The sequence below is a fragment of the Schistocerca americana genome, chromosome 8, assembly GCF_021461395.2.
Source record: "Schistocerca americana isolate TAMUIC-IGC-003095 chromosome 8, iqSchAmer2.1, whole genome shotgun sequence".
Taxonomy (NCBI): domain Eukaryota; kingdom Metazoa; phylum Arthropoda; class Insecta; order Orthoptera; family Acrididae; genus Schistocerca; species Schistocerca americana.
The window spans coordinates 387,382,979-387,409,446 of NC_060126.1; the positions used below are offsets into that span (position 1 = coordinate 387,382,979).

At 44.3% G+C, this 26,468-nt stretch overlaps 1 protein-coding gene across 1 annotated transcript in view; it reads right to left on the minus strand.

The window, feature by feature from the left end:
- The window catches only part of LOC124545049 (protein yellow-like), a 53,265-nt gene extending 27,452 nt beyond the window's left edge, over nt 1–25,813 (minus strand). Inside the window, exons 1-2 of the mRNA XM_047123837.1 lie at nt 25,603–25,813; nt 7,495–7,766 (exon numbers count right to left, since the gene is read on the minus strand). Coding sequence (XP_046979793.1) covers nt 7,495–7,766; nt 25,603–25,735 — 405 coding nt within the window. The 5' untranslated portion in view covers nt 25,736–25,813. The remainder of the gene's footprint in view (nt 1–7,494; nt 7,767–25,602) is intronic.
- Between the last annotated feature and the right edge of the window lie 655 nt (nt 25,814–26,468).

Sequence of the window (26,468 nt, forward strand, 5' to 3'; positions counted from 1 at the left end):
GGTAGCGAATTTGTACATGGAGAACTTCGAGGAGGAAGCCCTGTCGTCATCCGTATGGAAACCTACTTGCTTTTTCCGTTACGTGGACGACACGTTCGTCATCTGGCCACATGGTATGGATAAACTCCTTGACTTCCTTACACATCTAAACTCCATACACCCCAACATCAAATTCACTATGGAGACTGAAATGGAGGGTAAATTACCTTTCCTTGACGTCTTGGTCAAGAGAAGGGCTGACGGCACCCTAGGTCATGGGGTGTATCGGAAGACAACGCACACTGATCTGTATTTGCACGCAGACAGCTGCCACCACCCTTCACAGAGGAATGGGGTACTTAAAACTCTAGTACATAGGGCGCGCACTATCTCTGACGCAGAGAGTCTACCCCAGGAATTGGAACATCTGAGAACTGTATTTCGAAAAAATGGGTACTCAGAGTGGCAGATTCAACGTGCTCTCCGCCCAACCACTGCAGCACAACCTGTTGAGATGGATGAAGTCACGAGGGAGGAGGTAGGCACTGCATTTATTCCATACACAGGCGCACTCTCGGGGAAAATCGCCCGCATTCTGAAGAAACACCGGGTCGGAACTGTGTTTTGTTCTCCAAATAAAACTCGTGCACTGGTGGGGAGCGCCAAAGATGACCTCGGTTTGAGGAAGGCCGGCCTGTACCAGATTCCGTGTCAATGTGGCAAGTCGTATATTGCTCAGACGATGCGTACCGTCGAGGATCGATGCCGTGAACACCAGAGGCACACTCGACTGATGTATCCGAGCAAGTCGGCGGTCGCTGAACATTGTCTGTCGGAAAATCACGCCATGGAATATGACCGCACGAGGATTCTGGTACAGACGTCTAGATACTGGGACAGCGTTGTTAGAGAGGCCATCGAAATTCGCACCAATGACGACCTCATAAACTGTGACTGTGGCTATAATCTTAACAAGGCTTGGGAACCAGCAATTGGGTTAATCAAGAGTAAATCGAGCAAACGTATAGTTGTGACGACCACGGCGGACAGAGCCATCACACTGACCTCATCTCAGACGCCGTCGCAATCTGTTCCACCGCGCGACCGTGGCGCGGGGCGCGGACGGCGGAGGGAGCGCGCCGCGGGCGGAGGGTATTTAAACTGGCCGCCGCCGCGACCGAACCCAGTTCCCTCTGAGCAGCCATAGGGTACGGATCTCCGTGCCGGCACGTTCACAGGAGCTCAGTCCGTCAGTTCACCTGATGATGGCGACATGTATGATCGCCGAAATATTGTGTCCGTTGGACACTATAGACCGGCAGCACACCCGTGGATATTTTGATTACCTGTTAACATTATCTACAAATCGTTCGATTTCCCGTACATATGAAAAAGGTTTGTATTAGTAATTGTTTCTTTATACTCTAGTGATGTAATCAAACGAACGCACTTTTTTGGTTCATCATACCACACAGCTGTACAGTTACATTTATATAATTAAGTTTCATTAAGTGTACCTTCAACTCTATTTGTGAAGGCTGACAAATGCCTTTTTTTAAGCCTCATTACTCATAACTGTACACAATATTTGGGAGGTGATTTAACTAATGTAATTTTATATTACATCTGTTCAAAAATCTTTGCCTGAAACCAGTAAAACGAAATTTTTATAAAAGGTTATGGATACTTGTCGGAGAGACGTGCTCTATTCAGATTCGCGAGATTATCACAGCTGATACCTTTTGCTACTTCTTAGTATCACTTGGAAATTGGCTTCCATGCCGAAATCTGTCAGTTGTTATGTGGCAATATCTTAATTTTGACAAACGTTTATCTCCTTGGTGGAAATATTGTTTTGAACTTTAACAAGTACGTAAGAGATGGAGCATAAAGTAAAGAAGTTGATTTAAAATCTCCAGTCTAGAAGCTTAAGAGACCAGCCACTTTATATAAATGTAAACCGCACACCACAAACACTTTTTCAGCTAAGACTGTAGGCAGCTTCTCAATTAAATTAACTGCTGCCCTCTGGTCAATATATGAAGCGCAATCAATGGAAATGTTACCTACTGAAATTAGTTCACTCCTGTTACCATAGACAGGTTGGTCTTTCCACACAAACAAAACCAAGGGTGAGGGGAACTATCATCTTTATGGAGATGATTGACTGAATTCATCTTGTTTCTGTGGCTAGCCTTCCCGCTCGGGAAGCAGTGCGTTGGACCGCACGGCTAGCCGGGCGGGCTAAAGTCTGTGTACTCAAAGTTATTTAACGCTGTGCTGTGACGATTAGGCTAACCTTAATAAAAGCATAATGCAGGTTGTATAAAAAAGAATCATCTGATTTGGCACGTCTACATTTTTCTGAAACTAATAAACATATACAATGAATTTTGTATTTTGATGAACAGATAACTAAAAAGTTTCTTGTCATACTTTTTGGAAAATTTTGGAAATTTGTGGTAAGGACTATGGGACCAGACAGCTGAGGTCATCGGCCCCTAGGCTTACGCACTAATTAATCTACACTACTGGCCATTAAAATTGCTGCACCACAAAGATGACGTGCTACAGACGTGAAATTTAACCGACAGGAAGAAGGTGCTGTTATATACAAATGAGTAGCTTACAGAGCATTCACACAAGGTTGGCGCCGGTGGCGACACCTACAACGTACTGACATGAGGAAAGTTTCCAACCGATTTCTCATACACAAACAGCTGTTGACCAGCGTTGCCTGGTGAAACGTTGTTGTGATGCCTCGTGCAAGAAGGAGAAATGCGTACCATCATGTTTCCGATTTTGATCAATATCGGATTGTAGCCCATCGCGACTGCGGTTTATAGTATCGCGACATTGCTGCTCGCGTTGATCGAGATTCAATTACTGTTAGCTGAATATGGAATCGGTGGGTTCAGGAAGGTAATACGGAACGCCGTGCTGGATCCCAACCGCCTCGTATCACTAGCTGTCGAGATGACAGGCATCTTATCCGCATGGCTCCAACGGATCGTGCAGCCACGTCTCGATCCCTGAGTCAACAGATTTGCAAGACAGCAACCAGCTGCACGAACAGTTCGACTACGTTCTAATTTCTAGGGGACTGATGACCTCAGAAGTTAAGTCCCATAGTGCTCAGAGCCGTTTGAACCATTTTTCGGTCACCTCTTGTTCGCATTGACGGCACTTTGAACAGTGGACGTTACATTTCAGATGTGTTACGACCCGTGGGTCTACCCTTCATTCGATTCCTGCGGAACCCTACATTTCAGCAGGATAATTCATGACTGCATGTTGCAGGTCCTGTACGGGCCTTTCTGGATACAGAAGATGTTTGACTGCTGCCCTGGCCAGCACATTCTCCAGATCTCTCACCAGCTGAAAACGTCTGGTCAATGCTCGTTACAATACGCCAGTCACTACTCTTGATGAACTGTGGTATCGTGTTGAAGCTGCATGGGCAGCTGTACCTGTACACGCCATCCAAGCTCTGTTTGACTCAATGCCCAGGAGTATCAAGGCCGGTATTACGGCCAGAGGTAGTTGTTCTGGGTACTGATTTCTCAGGATCTATGCACCCAAATTGCGTGAAAATGTAATCACATGTCACTTCTAGCATAATATATTTGTCCATCTGCATTTCTTCTTGGTGTAGCAATTTGAATGGCCAGTAGTGTAAATTAAACTTACACGAAGGGCAACACACACACACACCCATGCCCGAGGGAGGACTCGAACCTCCCACGAGGCGAGCCGCGCGAACCGTGTCAAGACGCCCGAGACCGCACGGCTACCCCGTGCGGCTTCATATCTTTTCATAGGTATTCAATATGCCCCCTTTGAGATGCACGGCATATGTAAACGCGATTTTCAAATTGTTCCCATACTGCAGCCGTACACCTTAAGTCAAGCGACATAATAGTTATGATTTTTTAAATCGGATGATTCGTTTTGATACACCCTATATATGCCAGCCATGTATCGGCCTCGATTTACTCGGCGTCTCCTTTGAAAACTTAATTTTTATATGTTAAAATGTAGATATCCAACCCTTCGTATTTTTATAACATCTTAAACGCCAGGTGATCATCTGCTTTCGAATTATACCAATTTTTAATGCTTGGGTGATGCTACACGTGTGAAGTTGGGATAAAATGTACTGTGTGTCCTGGTTGACCTCCTTGTCCTGCGAATGTCACTGTCTGTCAGTGTTTCACCGTCCAAAACGCGACTGTTAGCAAAACAGTGGTAGCGACTTTCACAAAGAGGTCGACCTGCAAAGATGAGCACACCAAACAAATAGCTTTTAACCCTGTTTTACACGTTTCACTCTCGACTAATATGGCTGTCTGTGAAACGGCGATAGTGGCGCTCACAGGAGCAGAAGGCAGCTAGCAGACAACAAGCACATACATTGTAACCATGCTTTACCCGAGTTACGTCATCCGAACATTAGAAACTGACATTACTTCAAAAAGTGAACTTGGACTGTGGGAAAAGCAGAAAAGAGAAAACTGCATTTGAGCTGTGGTGTTAGACAAGGATAATGAAAATCAAGTGGACTGATAAGGTAAAAATGAGGGGGTTTCCGCACAGTCGACGAGGAAAGAAATATGTGGAAAACACTGACCAGAAGAAGGTACTGGGTGATAGAAAATGTGTCAAAACATGACCGCCGTGGTGCGTCAGAGAGCTGTAGAGGGCAAAAACTTTAAGATTAGACAGAGTCAGGAATATGTACGATACTGTAAAAGTAAAGTGATTGGTAAATCCTATAATTAAGTGGTGAAACCCAAGACTTGCCATCACGGTTGGTAAAAGTCCGAAATTTCTTATTATATGCATAGATTTAGAACTTTTACCAAGAGACGTTGGCAAATCTTAGGATGTACCCATATCAACTGTTAAAACCGTATTCATTAAAAAAAAGTCAGCTTAGAAATTTATTGAAATAGTTTGTATTTATTGTAAATTTATGTATTTTAAACATTTTTGCATTCAAATGTGCTTGTAATGAGCAATATTCCATATTAGCGAAAAACGTGAAAATGGTTACCTTGTGAATGTTAATTTTTGTTACAACAAGGCTGACTATTGTGGCATTTTGAATTACAAAATATGGAAGACGATTTACAAAAGCATTTTTAGTTGAACACTTTTTTAAGCACTTGAACTTTCTGAACCCTTGTCCTCCAACAAAAAATTGTTTGGCAACCACTTCCCGTAGACTAATTTCTTCTCTTGCTACTTCTTCGACGCTGATAATTTTTCCTTGCCCAATGCAAATTGGTTCCTAGTGTACAATGACTTCAGTTTAGTCAACCTGAATATTTATCACTGCTGCTATTATAAATTCTGCATCAATTTTTGCCCTTCCTACGTCTGGTACATTAATTCTCTCATTCTGTCCAACTGAAAGTTCTGGAATTTTGTTAAATGAGGCTGCTTTCATTTTCTTTGCCTGCAGTTGAGGACCTTCTTTGGCAGCTTCTCGGATCCGCACTTTGTACCTCCATTCCTTCTGTTCTAGTACTTTATTCCCTGGCATAATTCCTTGGCCGTCATTTTCAATTTCCTGTGAGTCAGTGGAAGTGGTGTTTAACATTGTTTCCAAGTCTTCTTCAGGATTTACTAACGTCTCATGGTAAAAGTTCGAAAACTATGCATTTAATGAGAAATTTCGGACTTTTACCACACCGCGATGGTATATCTTCGATTTCGCCGGTTAATTCTAGGATTTACCAATTATCTAACTTTTGAAGTAACATGTACAAAAAATAAGTCAGAAATATTCGGAAAAGTACACTCCGATATATGGTACAGAAGAGGAAGTCGTAGCGGGCTACATCAAAGCTATTGGAAGACCAATGATTTTTCCCCCTCCCCCCCCCCCCTCCAAAAAAAACTGTACAAATGTGCATTATGCCACAAAATGAGTAGCTATTCAAGATACAATGGACAGGATATGTATACGACCTGTAAACTCGATTAAAGCAAAAGTGGTGTGACGGATATAACATCTACATTACTGGCCATTAAAATTGTTGCACCAAGAAGAAATGCAGATGATAAACGGGTACTGATTGGACAAATGTATTATGCTAGAACTGACATTACACTTTCACGCAATTTGGGTGCATAGATCCTGAGAAATCAGTACCCAGAACAACCACCTCTGGCAGTAATAAAGGCCTTGATACGCCTCGGCATTGAGTCAGAGCTTGGATGGCGAGTAGAGGTACAGCTGCCCATGCAGCTTCAACACGATACCACAGTTCATCAAGAGTAGTGACTGGCGTATTGTGACGAGCCAGTTGCTCGGCCACCATTGACCAGACGTTTTCAATTGGTGAGAGATCTGGAGAATGTGCTGGCCAGGACAGCAGTCGAACATTTTCTGTATCCAGAAAGGCCCGTACAGGACCTGCAACATGCGGTCGTGCATTATCCTGCTGAAATGTACGGTTTCGCAGGGATGGAATGAAGGGTAGAGCCACGTGTCGTAACACATCTGAAATGTAACGTCCACTGTTCAAAGTGCCGCCAATGCGAACAAGAGGTGACCGAAACCTGTAACCAACGGCACCCCATACCATGACGTCAGGTGATACGCCAGTACGGCGATGACGAATACACGCTTCCAATGTGCGTTCACCGCGATGTCGCCAAACACGGATGCGACCATCATGATGCTGTAAACAGAACCTGGATTCATCCGAAAAAATGATGTTTTGCCGTTCATGCACCCTGGTTCGTCGTTGAGTACACCATCGCAGACGCTCCTGTTTGTGATGCAGCGTCAAGGGTACCCGCAGCCGTGGTCTCTGAGCTGATAGTCCATGCTGCTGCAAACGTCGTCGAACTGTTCGTGCAGATGGTTGCTGTCTTGCAAACGTCCCTATCTGTTGACTCAGGGATCGAGACGTGGCTGCACGATCCATTAGATCCATGCGGATAAGATGCCTGTCATCTCGACTGCTAGTGATACGAAGACATTGGGATCCAGCACGGCGTTCCGTATTACCCTCCTGAACCCACCGATTTCATATTGTGCTAACAGTCATTGGATCTCGACCAACGCGAGCAGCAATGTCACGATACGATAAACAGCAATCGCGATAGGCTATAATACGACCTTTATCAAAGTCGGAAACGTGATGGTACGAATTTCTCCTCCTTACACGAGGCATTACAACAACGTTTCACCAGGCAACGCCGATCAACTGCTGTTTGTGTATGAGAAATCGGTTGGAAACTTTCCTCATGCCAGCACGTTGTAGGTGTCGCCACCGGCGCCAACCTCGTGTGAATGCTCTGAAAATCTAATCATTTGCATATCACAGCATCTTCTTCCTGTCTGTTAAATTTCGCATCTGTAGCACGCCATCTTCGTGGTGTAGCAATTTCAATGGCCAGTGGTGCATTTGGTATTAAGGTTTGATCCATCTCCCCGCGAGTCTAACGCAACACCAGTTGCAGGTTTCAGCGAGTAGCTGTTAAGAACGGAGTGCTCACCTCTTTTGGGAAGGTGATCTGCCGGATGAAAGTGTCGGTGTTGAGGTCGAAGACGAGGAGCGCGGGCGGCCGCAGCACCCTGGTGGCGGCGCCGCCCAGGATGTCTGCGATGCCGGTGTCCAGCACCCACAGCCGGCCGCACTCGTCAGCGCGCACGCGGAACGGCGACACGATGACCGGCGCCTCGACGGACGCGTTGGCGCCCTCCAGCAGCGACAGGTCGTGCCACGACCAGTCAGGGTACGGCCGCAGCTTCGGGTTGTCCGTCGGGTCTGCAACACCACAGTCGGCGTCACCTGCCAGCTCTTCGGGCCTCACGGGAAATACGCTACCCACTCCCTCCCCACCCTTTCCACACAACGAACTTGTGACGTCACACTAGTTGCCTTGCCCGATATACATCGCTTGGCTATGTTAAAAGGTAAGTGGGGAATAACTATGTCAGTGAAAAGATAACTACTAAAGCTCTTAACTTTGACATACACTATGTGATCAAATGTACCCGGACACCTGGCTAAAAATGACTTACAAGTTCGTGGCGCCTCCCATAGGTAACGCTGGAATTCAGTGTGGTGTTGGCCCACTCTTAACGTTTTGATAGCTTCCACTCTCACAGGCATACGTTCAATCAGGTGCTGCAAGGTTTTTTGGAGATTTTCTTCACGGAGTGCTGTACTGAGCAGAGGTATCAATGTCGGTCGGTGAGGTCTGGCACGAAGTCGGCGTTCCAAAACATCCCAAAGTTGTTCTACAGGATTCAGGTCAGGACTCTGTGCAGGCCAGTCCATTACAGGGATGCTATTGTCGAGTAACCACTCCGTCACAGGCAGTGCACAATGAACAGGTGCTCGATCGTGTTGAAATATACAATCGTAATCCTCGAATTGATCTTAACAATGGGATGCAAGCAAGTGTTTAAAATATCAATGTAGGCCTGTGCTGTGATAGTGCGCGCAAAACAACAAGGGGTGCAAGACTCCTCCATGAAAAACACGGCCACACCTTAACATCACCGACTCCGAATTTTACTGTTGGCACTACAAACTCTGGCAGATGACGTTTCACCGGGAATGCGCCATACCCAAACCCTGCCATCGGATCGCCACATTGTGTACCATGATTGGCCACTCCACACAACGTTTTTCGTCTGTTCAATCGTCCAATGTTTACGTTCCTTACACCAAGCAAGGCGTCGTTTGGCATTTACCGGCGTGATGTGTGGCTTATGAGCAGTCACTCGACCATGAACTCCAAGTTTTCTCACCTCACGACTAACTGTCATAGTACATGCAATGGATGCTGATGCAGTTTGGAATTCCTGTGTGATGGTCTGGATAGATGTCTGCCTAGTACACATTACGACCCTCTTCAACAGTCGGTGGTATCTCTCAGTCAACGGACGAGGTCGGCCTGTACGCTTTTGTGCTGTATGTGTCCCTTCACATTTTCACTTCACTGTCAAATCGGACCTAGGGATGTTTAGGAGATTGGAAACTCGCGTACAGACGTATGACACAAGTGACACCAAATCACCTGATCATATTTGAAGTCCGTGGGTTCCGCGAAGCGTCCCATTCTGCTCTCTCGCAATGTCTAATGACTGCTGAGGTCGCTGATATGGAGTACCTGGCAGTAGGTGGCAGCAAAATGCACCTAATATGAAAAACGTTTGTTTTTTGGGGTGTCCGGATACTTTTGATCACATAGTGTATGTTATCGAGGACGTGAGCATATTTGAACACGCAGCTATGAAGTATTAAACAGGCCTGAAATATTAGGTTAATTCATACGTTCATAGTATTTCTGTTTTGCATGTTGGTATTCTGGTTGCTATAGGTTTATTTATCAATTGTCATATTTTATTTGTAGTTCATCGTTGAACTTTGAGTTTACATATCGGCGTTTGTCGTTTGGAGATAGTGAGTGGAGCTATAGACGCTATAAAGTGAAGTGCCAATTGGAGAAATCGGAACATTTCCGACTTATCCTTCTGTTAGAATTCAGTAGAGGGATAACAGCAGTGGAGGCTGCCACAGTTATTTTCTCCGTGTATGGGAATAGTGCCAATGGACAGAGCACGGCAATAAAATGGTTTTCTCGTTAAAAGGAGGATCGTTTTAATCTGACTCTTCACTCTCAGGGGTTTGTTGATGATAGTTTAAACTCATTAACCCACAATGATCCACGTCATTGTACTCGAGAACTAGCAGGTGTGATAAACTGTGATCATCCCACCATCGTGTGACATTTACATGCAATGGAGAACGTTCAAAAATCATGTTTATGGGTACCGCATGCTCTAAGCCAAAATCATAAAAAACCAGCAGGTGGCTATATGAGCGTCTCTGCGTGCTTGTCATCAACTGGCTAGTGAACAACACCGAACAGTCCTGTCTTGTCTCGTTACTGGTGAGGAGAAATGTTGACTTTACGTTAACATAAAGAAAAGAAAGGAATGGCCGAGCACAAACAAAGCAGCAGCTCCATATACCTGCTTGCATCCACAAAAGATAGTGTTATGCATCTGGTGGAAGAGCGATGATGTGTTTTTTGCTACGCGCTGCTTCCCTGAGATGTAACCATCACTGCTGACATTTATTGCCAACAAGTGAGACGTCTTGCAGACGCAATCCAAGAACAGTTACCACGATGGCTCCGTGAAGTGAGGCTACGCCACGATAAAGGCCGCCCACATTCTGATAAACTGACAACGAACACCATACAGGAGTTGGGTGTCAATCCGCATCCACGTTATTCACCAGATCTGGCGACCTCATATTTCCACCGTTTCCGTTCTCTGTCGAAGGCTCTTCAATTAACTTCTTTCCCGGCTGAAAATCCGCTCCGAACACGGCTCTACAAGTTCTTCGCCTCAAAAACACGTGATTTCTACAATCGCGAAATCGAAAAGTTATCCCAGCATTGGCAGATCGTTGTAAGTAGTGAAGGAGAATTTATTATTGACGACTACAGTCTCTGTTACATGTATCTGTTCTTTTTATTACTGAAGTGTCCGCCCCATTCGCTGAATGGTTAGCGCATTGGAATGCCACGCACGGGGGCCCAGGTTCGATTCCCGGCTGGAGTGGGATATTTTCTCCCCTCAGGGATTGGGTGTTGTGCTGTCCTCATCATCGTTTCATCCCCATAGTCGACGCGCAAGTCCCCCAATGTGGCGTCGCACTCAAAGCCTTGCACTTGGCGGCTGAGCCGGCCTTGGTGCCCATGCGGTTCTAGGCGCTGTAGTCCGGAACCGCGCGACTGCTATGGTCGCAGGTTCGAATCCTGCCTCGGGCATGGATGTGTGTGATGTCCTTAGGTTAGTTAGGTTTAAGTAGTTCTAAGTTCTAGGGGACTGATGACCTCACATGTTAAGTCCCATAGTGCTCAGAGCCATTTGAACCATTTTGAACTTGGCGGTTGAACTTCCCGCCTGGGAACCCCCTGCCACTGACGCCATACGCTCATTTCCATTGCCATTACTAAAATTATGGAAAAATGTTACGAACCCACGCACCATCCCACTAGTAACTAGCTCCCCACAGGAGACGCTCGGTGAAACTGTAAGACCTGTAATATCACGTGCTGTTACGTACGCCACAGGGCACTGTAAAGCTTGTTGGTCCTGCTCTCTCTACAAAAACTGGCAGCAACTGTTACACTCACTCCGACGGGTTATAACCTGTTCCGCTCTGAACTATCTGCTGGATAGGAGTTTTCACATTCGCGGAGTGATGGAGGCGTTGACATAGGGTGTGCGAAAGAAAACTGGCCTAGAACTGTTTTTATGACCGACGCGGAACTGACACTTGTTAATCAATGTGTGTCATCTCCTTAGGTTAGTTAGGTTTAAGTAGTTCTAAGTCTAGGGGCTGATAACCTCAGATGTTAAGTTCCGTAGTGCTTAGAGCCATTTGAACCATTTTTTGAGTAGTTCTTTTAAAAAGTACGAGTATATAGTGAATTGTGACAGATATTATGCTTAAGTGGTATTGTATTTCTTGTCGGCGCAGGTTTCTGGTGAAATTTGAACCCAATTCTACCGGGACTTAATTGAAAAGTTTAAATTTCAAACATTTGTACTAGCCAGGATAATAAGTCATACCTAATTCAGTGGTGGCCAGTAACCACACATTCGAAGTTGTCTCACAAACGGCTCGTTTGCGGACCCATGTTTGCTGGAGAACTTTAGCTTGTACCATCGTATACTTTCAGCCGTGTCGGTTTTCGCTAGTAATTATGATACAACCTGTATTTAAATTTTACGCCTGAGTGTCCCTGGCATCCCTCCCAGCTAGGGCCCTAAGCGACGTCTAATGCCGTTTGCGCCTTAATCCGGCCTTGGATGTTTATACAGTGAGGTAACAAAACTCATGAGATAGCGATATGCACATATACAGATGGCGGTGGTATAGCGTACACAAGATATGAAAGGGCAGTGCATTGGCGGACCTGCCACTTTTACTCAGGAGGTTTGTGTGAAAAGGTTTACAACGTGATTATGGCCGCACGACAGCAATTAGCAGACTATGAACGCGGAATGGTAGCTGGGGCTAGAAGCATGGGACATGCTATTTCCGAAATCGTTAGAGAATTCAGTATTCTGCGATCCACAGAGTTAAGAGTGTGCCGAAAATATCAGATTTCAAACACTACCTCCCACCAAGGTCAACGCAGTGACCGACGGCCTTCATTTAACGACGGAGAGCAGTAGGCGCATCTATGGTGTGCCAGTCAACTCGTCTGGTTCCCAATGTACCAGTTTCTCGCAGCCGTTATTGCTGTTCTACGAAAATGGTGTGTGATGTACAAGACGGACTGGTAACGGTGCCCTCTTCTTTGTCTGTATGCTTACCGTGAAGCGGGAGATTTGAAAGTGATCCGATTTTAGAAATTGTTTTGCATCTCAACAGTACATTTCCGGTCGTGGGTTCCTTGTCATTATATTCACTTGTAGGAACGCCTCTTGAAATTAAATTTGTGTGCTTGAAAATGGAAAACAAAGTAGTAAAAATATAGGGAAGACACACGCTAATCACTAATCCAGATCAGCAGCATAGTTGTTGCCCTTCTCTGACACTAATTAAAATTTCGGTAGATGATATTATTACAAGAAGGTAAAATTCTCGCACAGGACAGGCCATTCAGTCACAAATACGTCAATAATAATCAAATATCAATAATAATGATCAAATTAATATTGTTTGTTCAATATTTTTCTGTAGTGGAACATGAACATGAACAGTGTGCGAAACGTTGCGCAACTTTATCGTAAGAGGGACATTCAATAAGTTATCCTATAAATTTTTTTTCTGAAAGCTTGTAGGCTTTCTTCAGCTTTCCAATACACCATTTTACACAGAGTACGCGAAGGAACTTGCCCCCATTCTTGCAGCGGTGTACCGTAGGTCTCTAGAAGAGAGTAGCGTTCCAAAAGATTGGAAAAGGGCACAGGTCATCCTCGTTTTCAAGAAGGGACGTCGAACAGATGTGCAGAACTATAGATCTATATCTCTAACGTCGATCAGTTGTAGAATTTTGGAACACGTATTATGTTCGAGTATAATGATTTTTCTGGAGACTAGAAATCTACTCTGTAGGAATCAGCATGGGTTTCGAAAAAGACGATCGTGTGAAACCCAGAAGGCGCTATTCGTCCACGAGACTCAGAGGGCCATAGACACGGGTTCCCAGGTAGATGCCGTGTTTCTTGACTTCCACAAGGCGTTAGATACAGTTCCCCCCCAGACGTTTAATGAACAAAGTAAGAGAATATGGACTATCAGACTAACTGTGTGATTGGATTGAAGAGTTCCGAGATAGCAGAAAGCAGCATGTCATTCTCAATGGAGAGAAGTCTTCCGAAGTAAGAGTGATTTCAGGTGTGCCGCAGGGGAGTGCTATTCACAATATACATAAATGACCTGGTGGATGACATCGGAAGTTCACTGAGGCTTTTTGCAGATGATGCTGTGGTGTATCGAGAGGTTGTAACAATGGAAAATTGTACTGAAATGCAGGAGGATCTGCAGCGAATTGACGCATGGTGCAGGGAATGGCAATTGAATCTCAATCTAGACAAGTGTAATGTGCTGCGAATACACAGAAAGATAGATCCTTTATCATTTAGCTACAAAATATCAGATCAGCAACTGGAAGCAGTTAATTCCATAAATTATCTGGGAGTACGCATTAGGAGTGATTTAAAATGGAATGATCATATAAAGTTGATCGCCGGTAAAGCAGATGCCAGACTGAGATTCATTGGAAGAATCCTAAGGAAATGCAATCCGAAAACAAAGGAAGTAGGTTACAGTACGCTTGTTCGGCCACTGCTTGAATACTGCTCACCGGTGTGGGATCCGTATCAGATAGGGTTAATAGAAGAGATAGAGAAGATCCAACGGAGAGCAGCGCGCTTCGTTACAGGATTATTTAGTAATCGAGAAAGCGTTACGGAGATGATAGATAAACTCCAGTGGAAGACTCTGCAGGAGAGACGCTCAGTAGCTCGGTATGGGCTTTTGTTGAATTTTCGAGAACATACCTTCACCGAGAAGTCAAGCAGTATATTACTCCCTCCTACGTATATCCCGCGAAGAGACCATGAGGATAAAATCAGAGAGATTAGAGCCCACACAGAGGCATACCGACAATCTTTCTTTTCACGAATAATACGAGACTGGAATAGAAGGGAGAACCGATAGAGGTACTCAAGATACCTTCCGCCACACACCGTTAGATGGTTTGCGGAGTACGGATATAGATGTAGATGTAGATAATTCCCCATCTTTCGGCTTCAAAACCCTATTTTTCAACATTATCTCCGTTCAACGCAACGACCTTACGCTACCTTACTGGTAGGGCCTGTACTTCCGCATGGTACCACTCTACTGGTCGACATCGGAGCCAACGTCAGGCTGCATCAATAACTTCCGCATTACCCACGTACTACATCCCGCAGAGTACATCCTTCAAGCAGATGGACGTCGGAAGTTGAGAGTTCCGGGCTGTAGCGTGGATGGGGAAGATCAGTCCACTTAAGTTTTCTGAGTTCCTCTCCGGTGCACAGAGTTGCGCGAGATCTTTCACTGTTACGGGAAAGAGAAGTTGGTTTGCATTTTTGTGGCGACGAACACGCTGAAATCGTTTCTTCAGTATCGTGATGTAAGCACAATACACTTCAGAACTGATCGTTGCACTTTGAGAAAGGACTTCAAACAGAGTAACACCTTCAGAGTTCCAGAAGACCAGAAGATCGTCGCCACGACTTTACTGGGTGAGGGTAAACTTTCTTTTATGGGGGAAAGGTGTGGCGCCATTGCACGGACTGCCGTTTTGTTTCCGGTTCGAAGTGATGAACCCATATTTCATCGCTTGTGACGATGTTCCGCAAAAACATCGGCCTCGTAACGCGCAAGTATTTCCTCACAAATGATCCTCCGTTGCCCTTTATGGTCTTCTGTTAATCGGCGAGGAACCCAAAGTTCACACACCTTTGAGTACCCCAACTTGTCGACGAGTATGTCAGCGCTACCAACAGAGAGCTCTAGCTGTGCAACGAGGTGTTTGTTTGTGATCCATCAATCACCTCAAATGAGAGAGTGCCCGCACTTTTCAACATTGCACCAGTCACAGCTGTGTACTGTCAGCCGGCACGTGGTAGATCGGAGAGGTTTGCAGTATCTTTTTGATACGTCTCGCCCAACAGCTCACCGTGCTTTTGTTCACTGCCAGATCTCCGTAGACGTTCTGCAGGCACCTATGAGTGTCTACGATGCTGTGGTTTCCCGCTAAAGAAACTCAGTGACAGCTCTCTGCCTGGAACGCAACTCCTATACAGAGGCCATTTTAAAGGCTTCGTGTAGCACCACCGCCTGTGGGAACTACACGAAATTATAAGGGCTATAGAGGGTATATTTCACGATGTCCCACAAAAAATGCCGCATTTTTTGAACAGAAACTGTCCGAGAAAAAAAACGTGTTGCATTACTTACTGAGCGTCCCTCCTATTTTAACAGATACATTGCTCGACAAGAAGCTCTATTTGCGGTTTGTCGTTTGGTAGTGAAATTTCAAATAACTTTTCTACAAACGGAGATGTTAAAAAATCAAAATAGGCAGAGTTCGGTGTGATAATATCTGCAGGAGATACTTCTACATTAATCGTACTCTTGTATCTAGAGCAGACAAATTCCTTTCAGGTTCTTTTCATATTTACGTTTTTGTTTGACGACAGATTTGGTAAAATCAGTTTTGAAGAGACTCACAGAACACGTTCTGCAGGTTTTGCGTAGTCTTTAGTGTCCTCGAATGGAGCTTTGTGAGTATGATTATATTGCTGCGGGAGCGTGACAGGTAGGATTTTCTGTTGTACTGAGGCAGAGAAAAGTTATTTCTATTTGTCATATTGGAATGTTTAATTTAAATTATCTAATGTGTTTCATCCAGCAGGGGGCAACAGTTGTCAGTAATTTTTACACGGACATCATTATGAACAAATACTGAATATTCTACAGTATATAGATAATAATCAAAAAAGAAATTTAGTCGCATTTCTTCTAGTTAAACAATACCAAACCGCGCTGTCATGAAGATTAGAAATAGCCGTTCCCGATGGCTGCACTCGTAATACTACTTACGCCGTGCAATCAGAGGCTCTTCTTCACAACATCATAGCAGCCAGTTCAGCTGTCAACAGTCCTTGAGCCCATTCGCGCAAACATCTCAGTTAGTACGGTCACACTCAGCGCAAAAACGCACACTTGTGCTAACAAAAGTGAAGCGAGCTCGTTAGGGAGCCTGCTTGTGTCGTGTGCAGGACTCCTAAATGAGGTTTCCCAGATGTTGCGCCATTTGTACACGTGCGTCTATAGCCGCCAAGCCATCGTGAAGTGCATAGCGCCACTGGTCTTTCTGCGTTGAATACATCGGTTCTCGTCAGATCACCGAAGTTAAGCAATATGAGGCGTGATCAGTACTTGGATGGATAACTCCTAGTTGCGCCACGTGCCGTGGCACCTTTCCATTTGCCTTGACCGCAAACGGGAGAGGGGTGGTGGCATATAGTTCCTCATCACTGGAGTCTGAGCCAGTGTCTTCTGCTTTTCCTTGTGCCTTTATCTTGCATTATTTCGCAGGGTCGGCATGGTTAAGGTCGGATTTGGCATGGTTAATTTTAAGGGGTGGCCAGATGCCCTTCCTGTCACCACACCAACCCACCAGGACGGAATTAGTGTACCCCATCTGTCTGCGTCTCGTGTAAACCATGAAATGGTGCGAACGTTTTCAAATGCCTGCGAGTCGTGTAACTAAGGCGGGATGTGGGGACCAGCCCAGTATTCAACTAGTGGGATGTGGAAAACCGCCTAAAAACCACATCCAGGCTGACCAGCACACCCGCCCTCGTCGTTAATCCGCCAGGCGGATTCGATCCGGGGCCGGCGCGCCTACCCGAGTCCAGGAAGCAGCGCATTAGCGCCCTCAGGTCTTTGAGCCAGTGTATTGGATTAAATCCCGAAACTCTCTGTGGTGCCTGATGAAGCGATGATACGTGATGCAGTTGATGGTGCTCCGTCCGCTAGATGCGGAGTTAAACTCGGCGACCCATTGATGCTCATCAGGAGGAGGAGCAGACTACGTGCTGGCACCGGGTTTCACCCTCTCCCTTCTCTCATCACTATCATACAACACAAACACAAGACACTACACACACCTATTACAGTTGCCACCACTCATTAGACACGCTTAAACACATAACTCTGAAGTAAAGGTGCCATTGTGTGCGAAGGACAGGAAAACCTTTCCAATCAGACGACTGATCCTGCCTTTCCGTGTCTCCCAGCCAACAATGCCACAAGGCTTTACTTTTTTTTAGTGTATAACCCAAATTCAACTTTCTGCCCTTTTCCACATGCTTCCTAATATCTCTCACCTTATTTTGTCGCTCTTATTTCCAATATTGTGTCGGACCTCCTTTTTCCCAGCTTAGCGCAGCGTCTCAACGTGGCATGCTCTCAACGAAATGGTTCAAATGGCTCTGAGCACTATGGGACTTAACATCTGAGGTCATCAGTCCCCTAGAACTTAGAACTACTTAAACTAACCTAAGGACATCACACACATCCATGCCCAAGGCAGGATTCGAACCTGCGACCGTAGCAGTCGCGCGGTTCCATGCTCTCAACAAGTGGTTGGAAGCCTCCTGCTGAAGTATTAAGCCATGCTGCCTCTACATCCGTCCACGAATGCGAAAGTGTTTCTGAAGCAGGATTTTGTGCACGAACGGACCTTTCGATCATGTCTCATAAATGTTCGATGGGATTCACATCGCGCGATCTGGGTGGCCAAGTCATTCGACCGAATTGTCCAGAAAATTCTTCAAACCGATGACAATGCACTTTGTCATTCATAAGAATTCCATCATTTTTTGCGAACACAAAGTAGAAAGAATGGATGCAAATGGTCTCCAAGAAGTCGAACGTAACCATTTCCAGTCAATGATCAGTTCAGTTTGAGCAGAGGACCCATTCCATTCCATGTAAACACAGCCCACACCGTTATGGAGCCACCAAGAGCTTGCACACTGGCTTGTTGGCAACTTGGGTCCATGACTCCTTTGTGACTACGCCACAATCGAACCCTACCATCAGCTCTTACCAACCGAAATCGGAACTCATCTGACCAGGCCACGGACTTACAGTCGTTTAGGGTCCAACCGACATGATCCCGAGCCAAGGAGAGGCGCTGCAGGCGATGTCGTGATGGTAACAAAGGCAATCACGCCGGTCGTCTGCTGCCATAGCCTATTGAAGACAAATTTGGCCTAATTGTCCTAATGGATACGTTCGCCGTACATTCCACTTTGATTTCTGTGTTTATTTCGCTTAGTGTTGCTTGTCTGTTAGCACTGACAACTATACGCAAACTCCGCTGCTCTCGGTGGTTAAGTGAGAGCCGTCGGCCACTGCGTTGTCCATGGTGAAAGGTAATACCTGAAATTTGGTATTCTCGGCACACACTTGACACTATGGATCACGAAATATTGAATTCTCTAACGATTTCCGAAATGGTATGTGTCTTGCTCCAACTACCATACCGCGTTCAAAGTCTGTTAATTGCTGTCGTGCGGCCATAATCACATCACATGTATCACCTGAGTACGAATGACATCTCCGTTAATGCATTCCCGTTTTATACATTGTGTACACGATACTACCGCCATCTGTACATGTACATATATGCGTTCATACCGCTATCCCACGACTTTTGTCACTTCAGTGTATTACGATTCTAGCCCCCATTAAGGTCATTCGATATCTGCTGTCAGACGTAACTTCATAACGCTTGGGCAGTCTTGTGGAATTGGATGTACTGTTTTTATATTGAAACCTATGTGTCACTTGTACCCATGGCTATGTGGATAAATTACAGTGGAATCAAATAAATACTCGTATATTACAGCTTTTTACGGATTTTAGATGATACCTACACACTAGTGAAGGCAAATATTTCATATTCACTAAAACATGTGTAGAGTCCGTATACATTGCAGTTCTTGGATAATAACGAGTTTACTGATGTTCACAGCGCACAGCGGAATTTTAGATCTTCTAACGCAATATTTCGATCTCAAAAAGAAACGTTTTCTTTTTACCACATGTTTACATCGGTGTGAGGAAACTGATGCAGATGCAGATGTTCTTGAAGCAGCTGAGACTGAACGTCAGGTGCTTCTTAAGCGCTTTGAACATCTGTATGTGCTCTAGCAATGACGCACTGTTAGTGAAGGACATATTTGCGCGTAGACACTTAGACTACTTTTGGAGGACTCCAGACATTCAGTTTCCAATTTGGACTAGAGGAATATCATCGGACTTTCGGAAGAGTATCATCCGTACTATTTCGAAGGCAGCAAGAGCTGATAACTGCGACAATTATCCCACAATGAGCTTAACAGATGATACATTAAAGTCGGTGACCAGAATACAAGGCACAAGAGTCTGCCTGCTTAGCTAGATGGTAACGTGCTCGGCTCCCATGCAAGCGGGCCCGGGCTCGATTCCCGGGCGGGTCGGAGATTTTCTTCGCTCGGGGACTGGGTCTTGTGTTGTCCTCATCAACATTTCATCCTCGTCGCCTGTGTGCAAGTCGTCCAATGTGGTGTCGACTGAAATAAGACTGGCACTAAGCGGCCGAACTTCTCCGGTTGGGGCCGGCCGCGGTGGTCTAGCGGTTCTGGCGCTGCAGTCCGGAACCGCGGGACTGCTACGGTCGCAGGTTCGAATCCTGCCTCGGGCATGGGTGTGTGTGATGTCCTTAGGTTAGTTAGGTTTAAGTAGTTCTAAGTTCTAGGGGACTTATGACCTAAGATGTTGAGTCCCATAGTGCTCAGAGCCATTTGAACCATTTTTCTCCGGTTGGGGACTCCCGACCAACGATCTCACACACTCAATTCCATTTTTCTTAGGCAGAAGAATGGAAGAATCGTAGAGGCTCTGTTGATGATGATCAGTTTGGCTTTTGGAAACGGAAAGCCACCAGAGGGGCTGTTCCGATGTTACAATTGGTAATAAAATGACCCCTTCAGATACAATCAAAACATTCCGTTGGATTTGTCGACGTAGTAGAAACGTTCGGCAATTTAAAGTGGCGAAATATGTTTTAAATACTCAGAAAAATAGATACACGCTACAGGGGAAGACGGTTAATATTCATTATGTCTAAGAACCAAGAGGGAACAATGAGAATGGAAGACCAAAAGCTAAATACTCAGATTAGAAAAAAAAAGTCTAAGGCAGTAATTCAGTCTTTATAGTTTACTGTACAAAGTGAACTTGGAAGAAGCAATGATGGAAATGCACGAGAGGTTCAGAAGTGAGATTAAAATTCAAGATGGAAGAATATCAATGATAACATTCGATGAAGGAATTGCTATCATCGGTGAAACTGTAGTAGAAATACTGTACTATTAAACGAAACCTCAGGTGTGGAGCCACTGCTGCACGATGCTCACTGTGCATTCACCACTAGGGTGTAATGAAATGGACAGTATTGAGCAGTAGGCGGACAGGTGATCACTATATGTGGATTGTTTGAGTTCTATGTGAATTATAAAGAAACTTGCAGAACTAGATGCTATCTTGCATGGGTGTTCTCCTTCCCTTCCCCGAGAGTTCACAGCGAGTCCACCATTCCTGTAGGAACTGTCCTTCATATTCACAATTTAAACTGTAAATTTGTATTTCTTAGTGCAGTTTGCAGTGATGCTAAATCGTACTCTTTCCAGGAGAACGGTCTTTCAGAAATGAAAGAGAATATTGTTGACTTGCTGCGTTAACAGGAACTGACAGAGATGGGTCCCTTAATATAGTCTGATAACCCTGGAGAGACAGAAAGTACAATGAAGAACTTCTATCAAAAAAGTGGAAGACGAGCTTTTAGAAATAATTGATACAACAAACTGGTTATCTGTATTCGAGTCCCCGCCCTCCTGTACATTCTTTTGCCTTCTACAGTTCACGCTAGTACCATGGATATCATTACCTCATGTCTTAACTCGTTTATTATCATCCAGATCCCAATTGTAGTTAATTTTGATCAAATTTTTCTGCCCTCACCGGTTCTCTAGATAATTGTCTCATTTCTTACGAGTCCACTTAATTGTCTGCGCGTTATTGTAAGATCACATCATACCGATGATGTTACCTACTTTCTCAGACTTTTTTTCTCTCAACTGAAGATCTATGTAGGATACTAGTAAACTTATTTTATCTATGAATGAGCTCTTTGTCTATGATAGTCTCTTTTTACATCCTCCTTGCTTCCAGAGCAGCAGAATTCTACAATTGCGGCTACTAAGCGGTCCCCAACTTCGATTTTAAGTTAGTAGCAACTGTCGTTTTTGCTACTGCCCGTTAGATCCATATTTCTTTGATCTTTTCTGAATCTATATGTTTACTATGCATACACCTCTAGTGTCTTACGAAGTAGGGATTTGCCGATACAAGGAAGTATTCGATACTTTTGTTTCGATATCGATTCGAATAAATCGTTTCAATACTTATTAGTATCGAAAGAAAAGTACTTTCATCAAATCGGTTTTACGCGCTTATCCCAGTAGTGAGAGAGTGATTGGGTGAGTGAGTGAATGTTTGCTTGGCCTTCGTCGGCAGGCCTATTCATCGGCCATACTGTTTTTTGTGATTCGGAAGTGCGTGCTTCTTATCAAAAGTTTATTAACTTTTATTGCGTCAAAACGCTGCCGACGTCTGAAGTATGGACACATTTTATTACAATGAATGACAGCACGGCATAGTGCAAGGAATGTCATAAAGCTGAGGTTTTTGTGGCAGTATGCCCAATATTTAAACAAACCAGTACCCACGGAACTGCTGTAGACAGAAATTAAATTTAGCTGTGCCTCTGAGACTGATAAAGCGAGTGAAAGGTGTCTGTAAACCTAATAATAATTCTCTATTGGTATCCTCTGATGCAGGATTGTCATATCTGTGCACACGTATTTTTTAGATTGTGGGTTGTTCTTTTAAAGTTTGTCAGTAATTTATTTTCATTCCAAATGTAGCTATGAGTAACTATCATTTTGAATTTTGAAGTTACTAGAGAAAAACGCTGAGACAATAACATCTCGAAAATACAATTAAAACCTGCAGTTATGGGAAGTGTCGTCTTTCGACAAATATGTATAGTCTTAATTTTATTGTCTTGAATTATTCTAATTGGTAGTTTTAATATGTTTGATTTTATAAACTAGTGACGCTTCAACAATGTGTTGTCGTCGCTGCAACATCTACATCTTACTCTGCAAACCACCGTGAAGTGCACGACAGAGGATACGCCCCATTGCACTAGGTATGAGGGTACCTTCCCTTACGAAGAATGAAAAATGATTGATTAGATGCCTCTGTCCTTGCTGCAGTTAATATAATCTTATCCTCACAATCTCTATGTGAGTTATATGTAGGGGGTTGAGTATATTCCTAGAGTCATAAATTAAAGCCGGTTTTCGAAACTTTGTAGTTAGGCTTTCTCAGAGTAGTTTACGTGTATCTTCAACAGTCTGCCAGTTCAGTTTCTTCAGCATCTGCGAGACACTCTCCCACGAATCAAACAAACCTGTGACAATTCATGCTGCCCTTGTCTGTACACGCTCAGTATCCCTGTTAGTCCTGTTTGGTACCGGTCTCACACACTTGAGAAACATTCTAGAACCGGTCACATGACTGATTTGTAAGAATGATTGCACTTCCCCAGTATTCCACAAATAAACTGAAGTCTACTACCTGCTTTATCTACACTGTGCCTGTGTGATCATTCCGTTTTGACTGAACATTTATGAAGCTTCTTTAAGACTGCACTTCATTACAGACAACTACATCATCTTCAAAAAGTCTCCGGTTACTATTAATATTGTCAGCAAGGTCACTGTTGTACAACATATGTGCCGAGTGAATGTTTATTTTAAAAACTGGTGCAAATACGATTCAGAATATAAATAGGCTGTTTCCTAAATATTTATAGTACCAGTCCCCTAAATTCATCCTTCCGATCATCTCTTAATAACTGGACACGTGCCTAAAGCCATAGGCGATAACAATATTCTGCATACCGAAAAGAAGGGGGGTAGGTTAGATGTTTTAGAGGAATTGGAGATTTTCAAACATCTCTCTCGTCACGATGGCCTCATTCACAACGAACAGCTACAACTGCGAAATAAAAACTTTTTCGAGTGTATAAAGCCATTGCTTGATGTTTGATTCAGATTTCCTCATGCAGTTTACCGAAATGTTGTTTTCCTGTTACATCTTTGCTGTTTTCTTGTATGTCATAACTAACGTTTTCTTACGTTACAAAATGTATCTCTGTTTAAAGCAGATAAATATGTAACTTCATCCTATTATTTATTAGTGCTTACGTTATGCCTGAATCAGCTGCATCACAATCTCATGTGTCAAAATTTGAATGTACAGTAGCCTAGTTGTTTCTGCGGCTACTACATGGCGCTCGTAGCAACACCATGTTTACTTGCCCTCACTTTCTAACGTGGGCACCTCACTCTTGTTGCAACCCTTGTTCACTCAAGTACGAGCAGCCCTTAGCGGCTCGCCATCTTACTTACAACTATTCATGACGTCGCCTTTCCGGCTTAGATCTTTTTTAATATGTGACTTGTAAATACTGCACCTTTTTCCAGTCAGTACAAACTTTAATTTTATTAATGTATTATATACCTAATATGTTTTAGAACAGTTAGTCTAATTCTGAAGACGACGGTCATAGTAGTGTACAAACCTGGTCAATTTTGACTTAATTTGTGACCGAGGGTTTATTTGTTCTAATATTTACAGTAATTGTATTTTTTTTGGAAACTTTCCAAAAAGTCACTTTTCTATTTAAGGTTTATTGTTAATAAAAAATTAAAGTATTAAATGTGTTTTATTGGACAAAACTCTACCATCTGGTGAGCAAGATGTATGTGACAGGCGAAATACCCTCAGACTTCAAGAAGAATATAATAATTGCAGTCCCAAAGAAAGCAGGTGTTGACAGATGTGAAAATTACCGAACTATCAGTTTAATAAATCACAGCTGCAAAATACTAACGCGAATTCTTTACAGACGAATGGAAAAACTGGTAGAAGCCGACCTCGGGGAAGATCAGTTTGGATTCCGTAGAAATGTTGGAACACGTGAGGCAATACTGACCCAACGACTTATCTTAGAAAATAGATTAAGGAAAGGCAAACCTACTTTTCTAGCATTTGTAGACTTAGAGAAAGATTTTGACAATGTAGACTGGAATACTCTCTTTCAAATTCTAAAGGTGGCAGGGGGTAAAATCCAGGGAGCGAAAGGCTATTTACAATTTGTACAGAAACCAGATGGCAGTTATAAGAGTCGAGGGGCATGAAAGGGAAGCAGCGGTTGGGAAGGGAGTGAGACAGGGTTGTAGCCTTTCCCCGATGTTATTCAATCTGTATATTGAGCAAGTAGTAATGGAAGCAAAAGAAAAATTCGGAGTAGGTATTAAAGTCCATGGAGAAGAAATAAAACCTTTGAGGTTCGCCGATGACATTGTAATTCTGTCAGAGACAGCAAAGGACTTGGAAGAGCAGTTGAACGGAATGGACAGTGTCTTGAAAGGAGGATATAAGATGAACACCAAGAAAAGCAAACCGAGGATAATGGAGTGTAGTCGAATTAAGTTGGGTGATGCTGAGGGAATTAGATTAGGAAATGAGACAATTAAGGTAGTAAAGGAGTTGTGCTATTTGGGTACAAAATAACTGATGATGGCCAAAGTAGAGAGGATATAAAATGCAGAGTGGCAATGGCAAGGAAAGCGTTCTGAAGAAGAGAAATTTGTTAACATCGAGTATAGATTTAAGTGTCAGGAAGTCGTTTCTGAAAGTATTTGTATGAAGTGTAGCCATATATGGAAGTGAAACATGGACGATAAATAGTTTGGACAAGAAGAGAATAGAAGCTTTCGAAATGTGGTGCTACAGAAGAATGCCGAAGATTAGGTGGGTAGATCACATAACTAATAAGGAGGTATTGAATAGAACTGGGGAGAAGAGGAGTTTGTGGCACAACTTGACAAGAAGAAGGGACCTGTTGGTAGGTCATGTTCTGAGGCATCAAGGAATCACAAATTTAGCATTGGAGGGCAGCGTGGAGGGTAAAAATCGTAGAGGGAGACCAAGAGATGAACACACTAAGCAGATTCAGAAGGATATAGGTTGCAGTAAGTACTGGGAGATGAAGTAGCTTGCAGAGGATAGAGCAGCATGGAGAGCTGCACCAAACCAGTCTCAGGACTGAAGACAACAACAACAACATTGGACTGCATAAAATAAACAGTCCGGTAAAATATCGTATACTCAGCATTACTTCATGTGCATAAAAAATTGAAAAGAGTATCGATAAGTGTAGGTATCGATACTTTTGTAGCACTCATACGAGGAGTAATGCATGACGAATTGAGAACTTCTTTTCAGTAGGTATCGATACTTTGAAGGTATCGAAATATCCCTAGTTATGAAGGGGGCAGTAGTAAGCAGTGAGCGTCCAGGTGGACGCACTGACCGTCTCTGCGGACGTAGGCGAGCGAGGCGGGAACGCCGGCCTTCCAGCGCGGCACCGTGACGAAGACGCGCTCTCCCCACACCTCGACGCCCACAGGTACGTTGTCGGAAGGCCGGAAGCGCTTGGTCGCCATGGCCGCCGAGCGCTCTGCGTCCGACGGGAAGTCGAAGTCCAGCTGCCGCCATCGGAACGTCTCGTTCAGCTTGCCTGCAACACATCATAGACACACTAATCACTGGAAGACGGATACAGAACCAAACACGATCAGATACACGTAGTGAAACGGATATTATCGGAGATTACAAACGAAGTGATGGACTCTAAATGCGAACGACATAATGTGGAACTAAAGGCACTCCAAGCACTCCGTCGTCAGGCCACAAGTGGCCTACCGGGACCATCCGACCGCCGTGTCATCCTCGGTGGAGGATGCGGGTAGGAGGGGTGTGGGATCAGCACACCGCTCTCCCGGTCGTAAGGCGGTATTCTTGACCGACGCCGCTACTATTCGGTCGAGTAGCTCCTCAGTTGGCATCACGAGGCTGAGTGCACCCCGAAAAATGGCAGCAGCGCATGGCGGCCTGGATGGTCACCCATCCAAGTGCCAACCACACCCGACAGCGCTTAACTTCGGTGATCTCACGGGAACCGTTGTATCCACTGCGGCAAGGCCGTTGCCTAACTAAACGCAACAGACACAAAATTATTCACCTCTAAGAGACGTCACGCTAGTGCCCTGGAACACCGTCTCTACCCTGGATAATGGGCTCAAACCGCCGAAGAAGAGAGTACACAAGTTTCTTCAGGTATGCCATAGTCAGCTGAAGACACTCATTAATGATTCGAATCTATATTCAGCAATACAA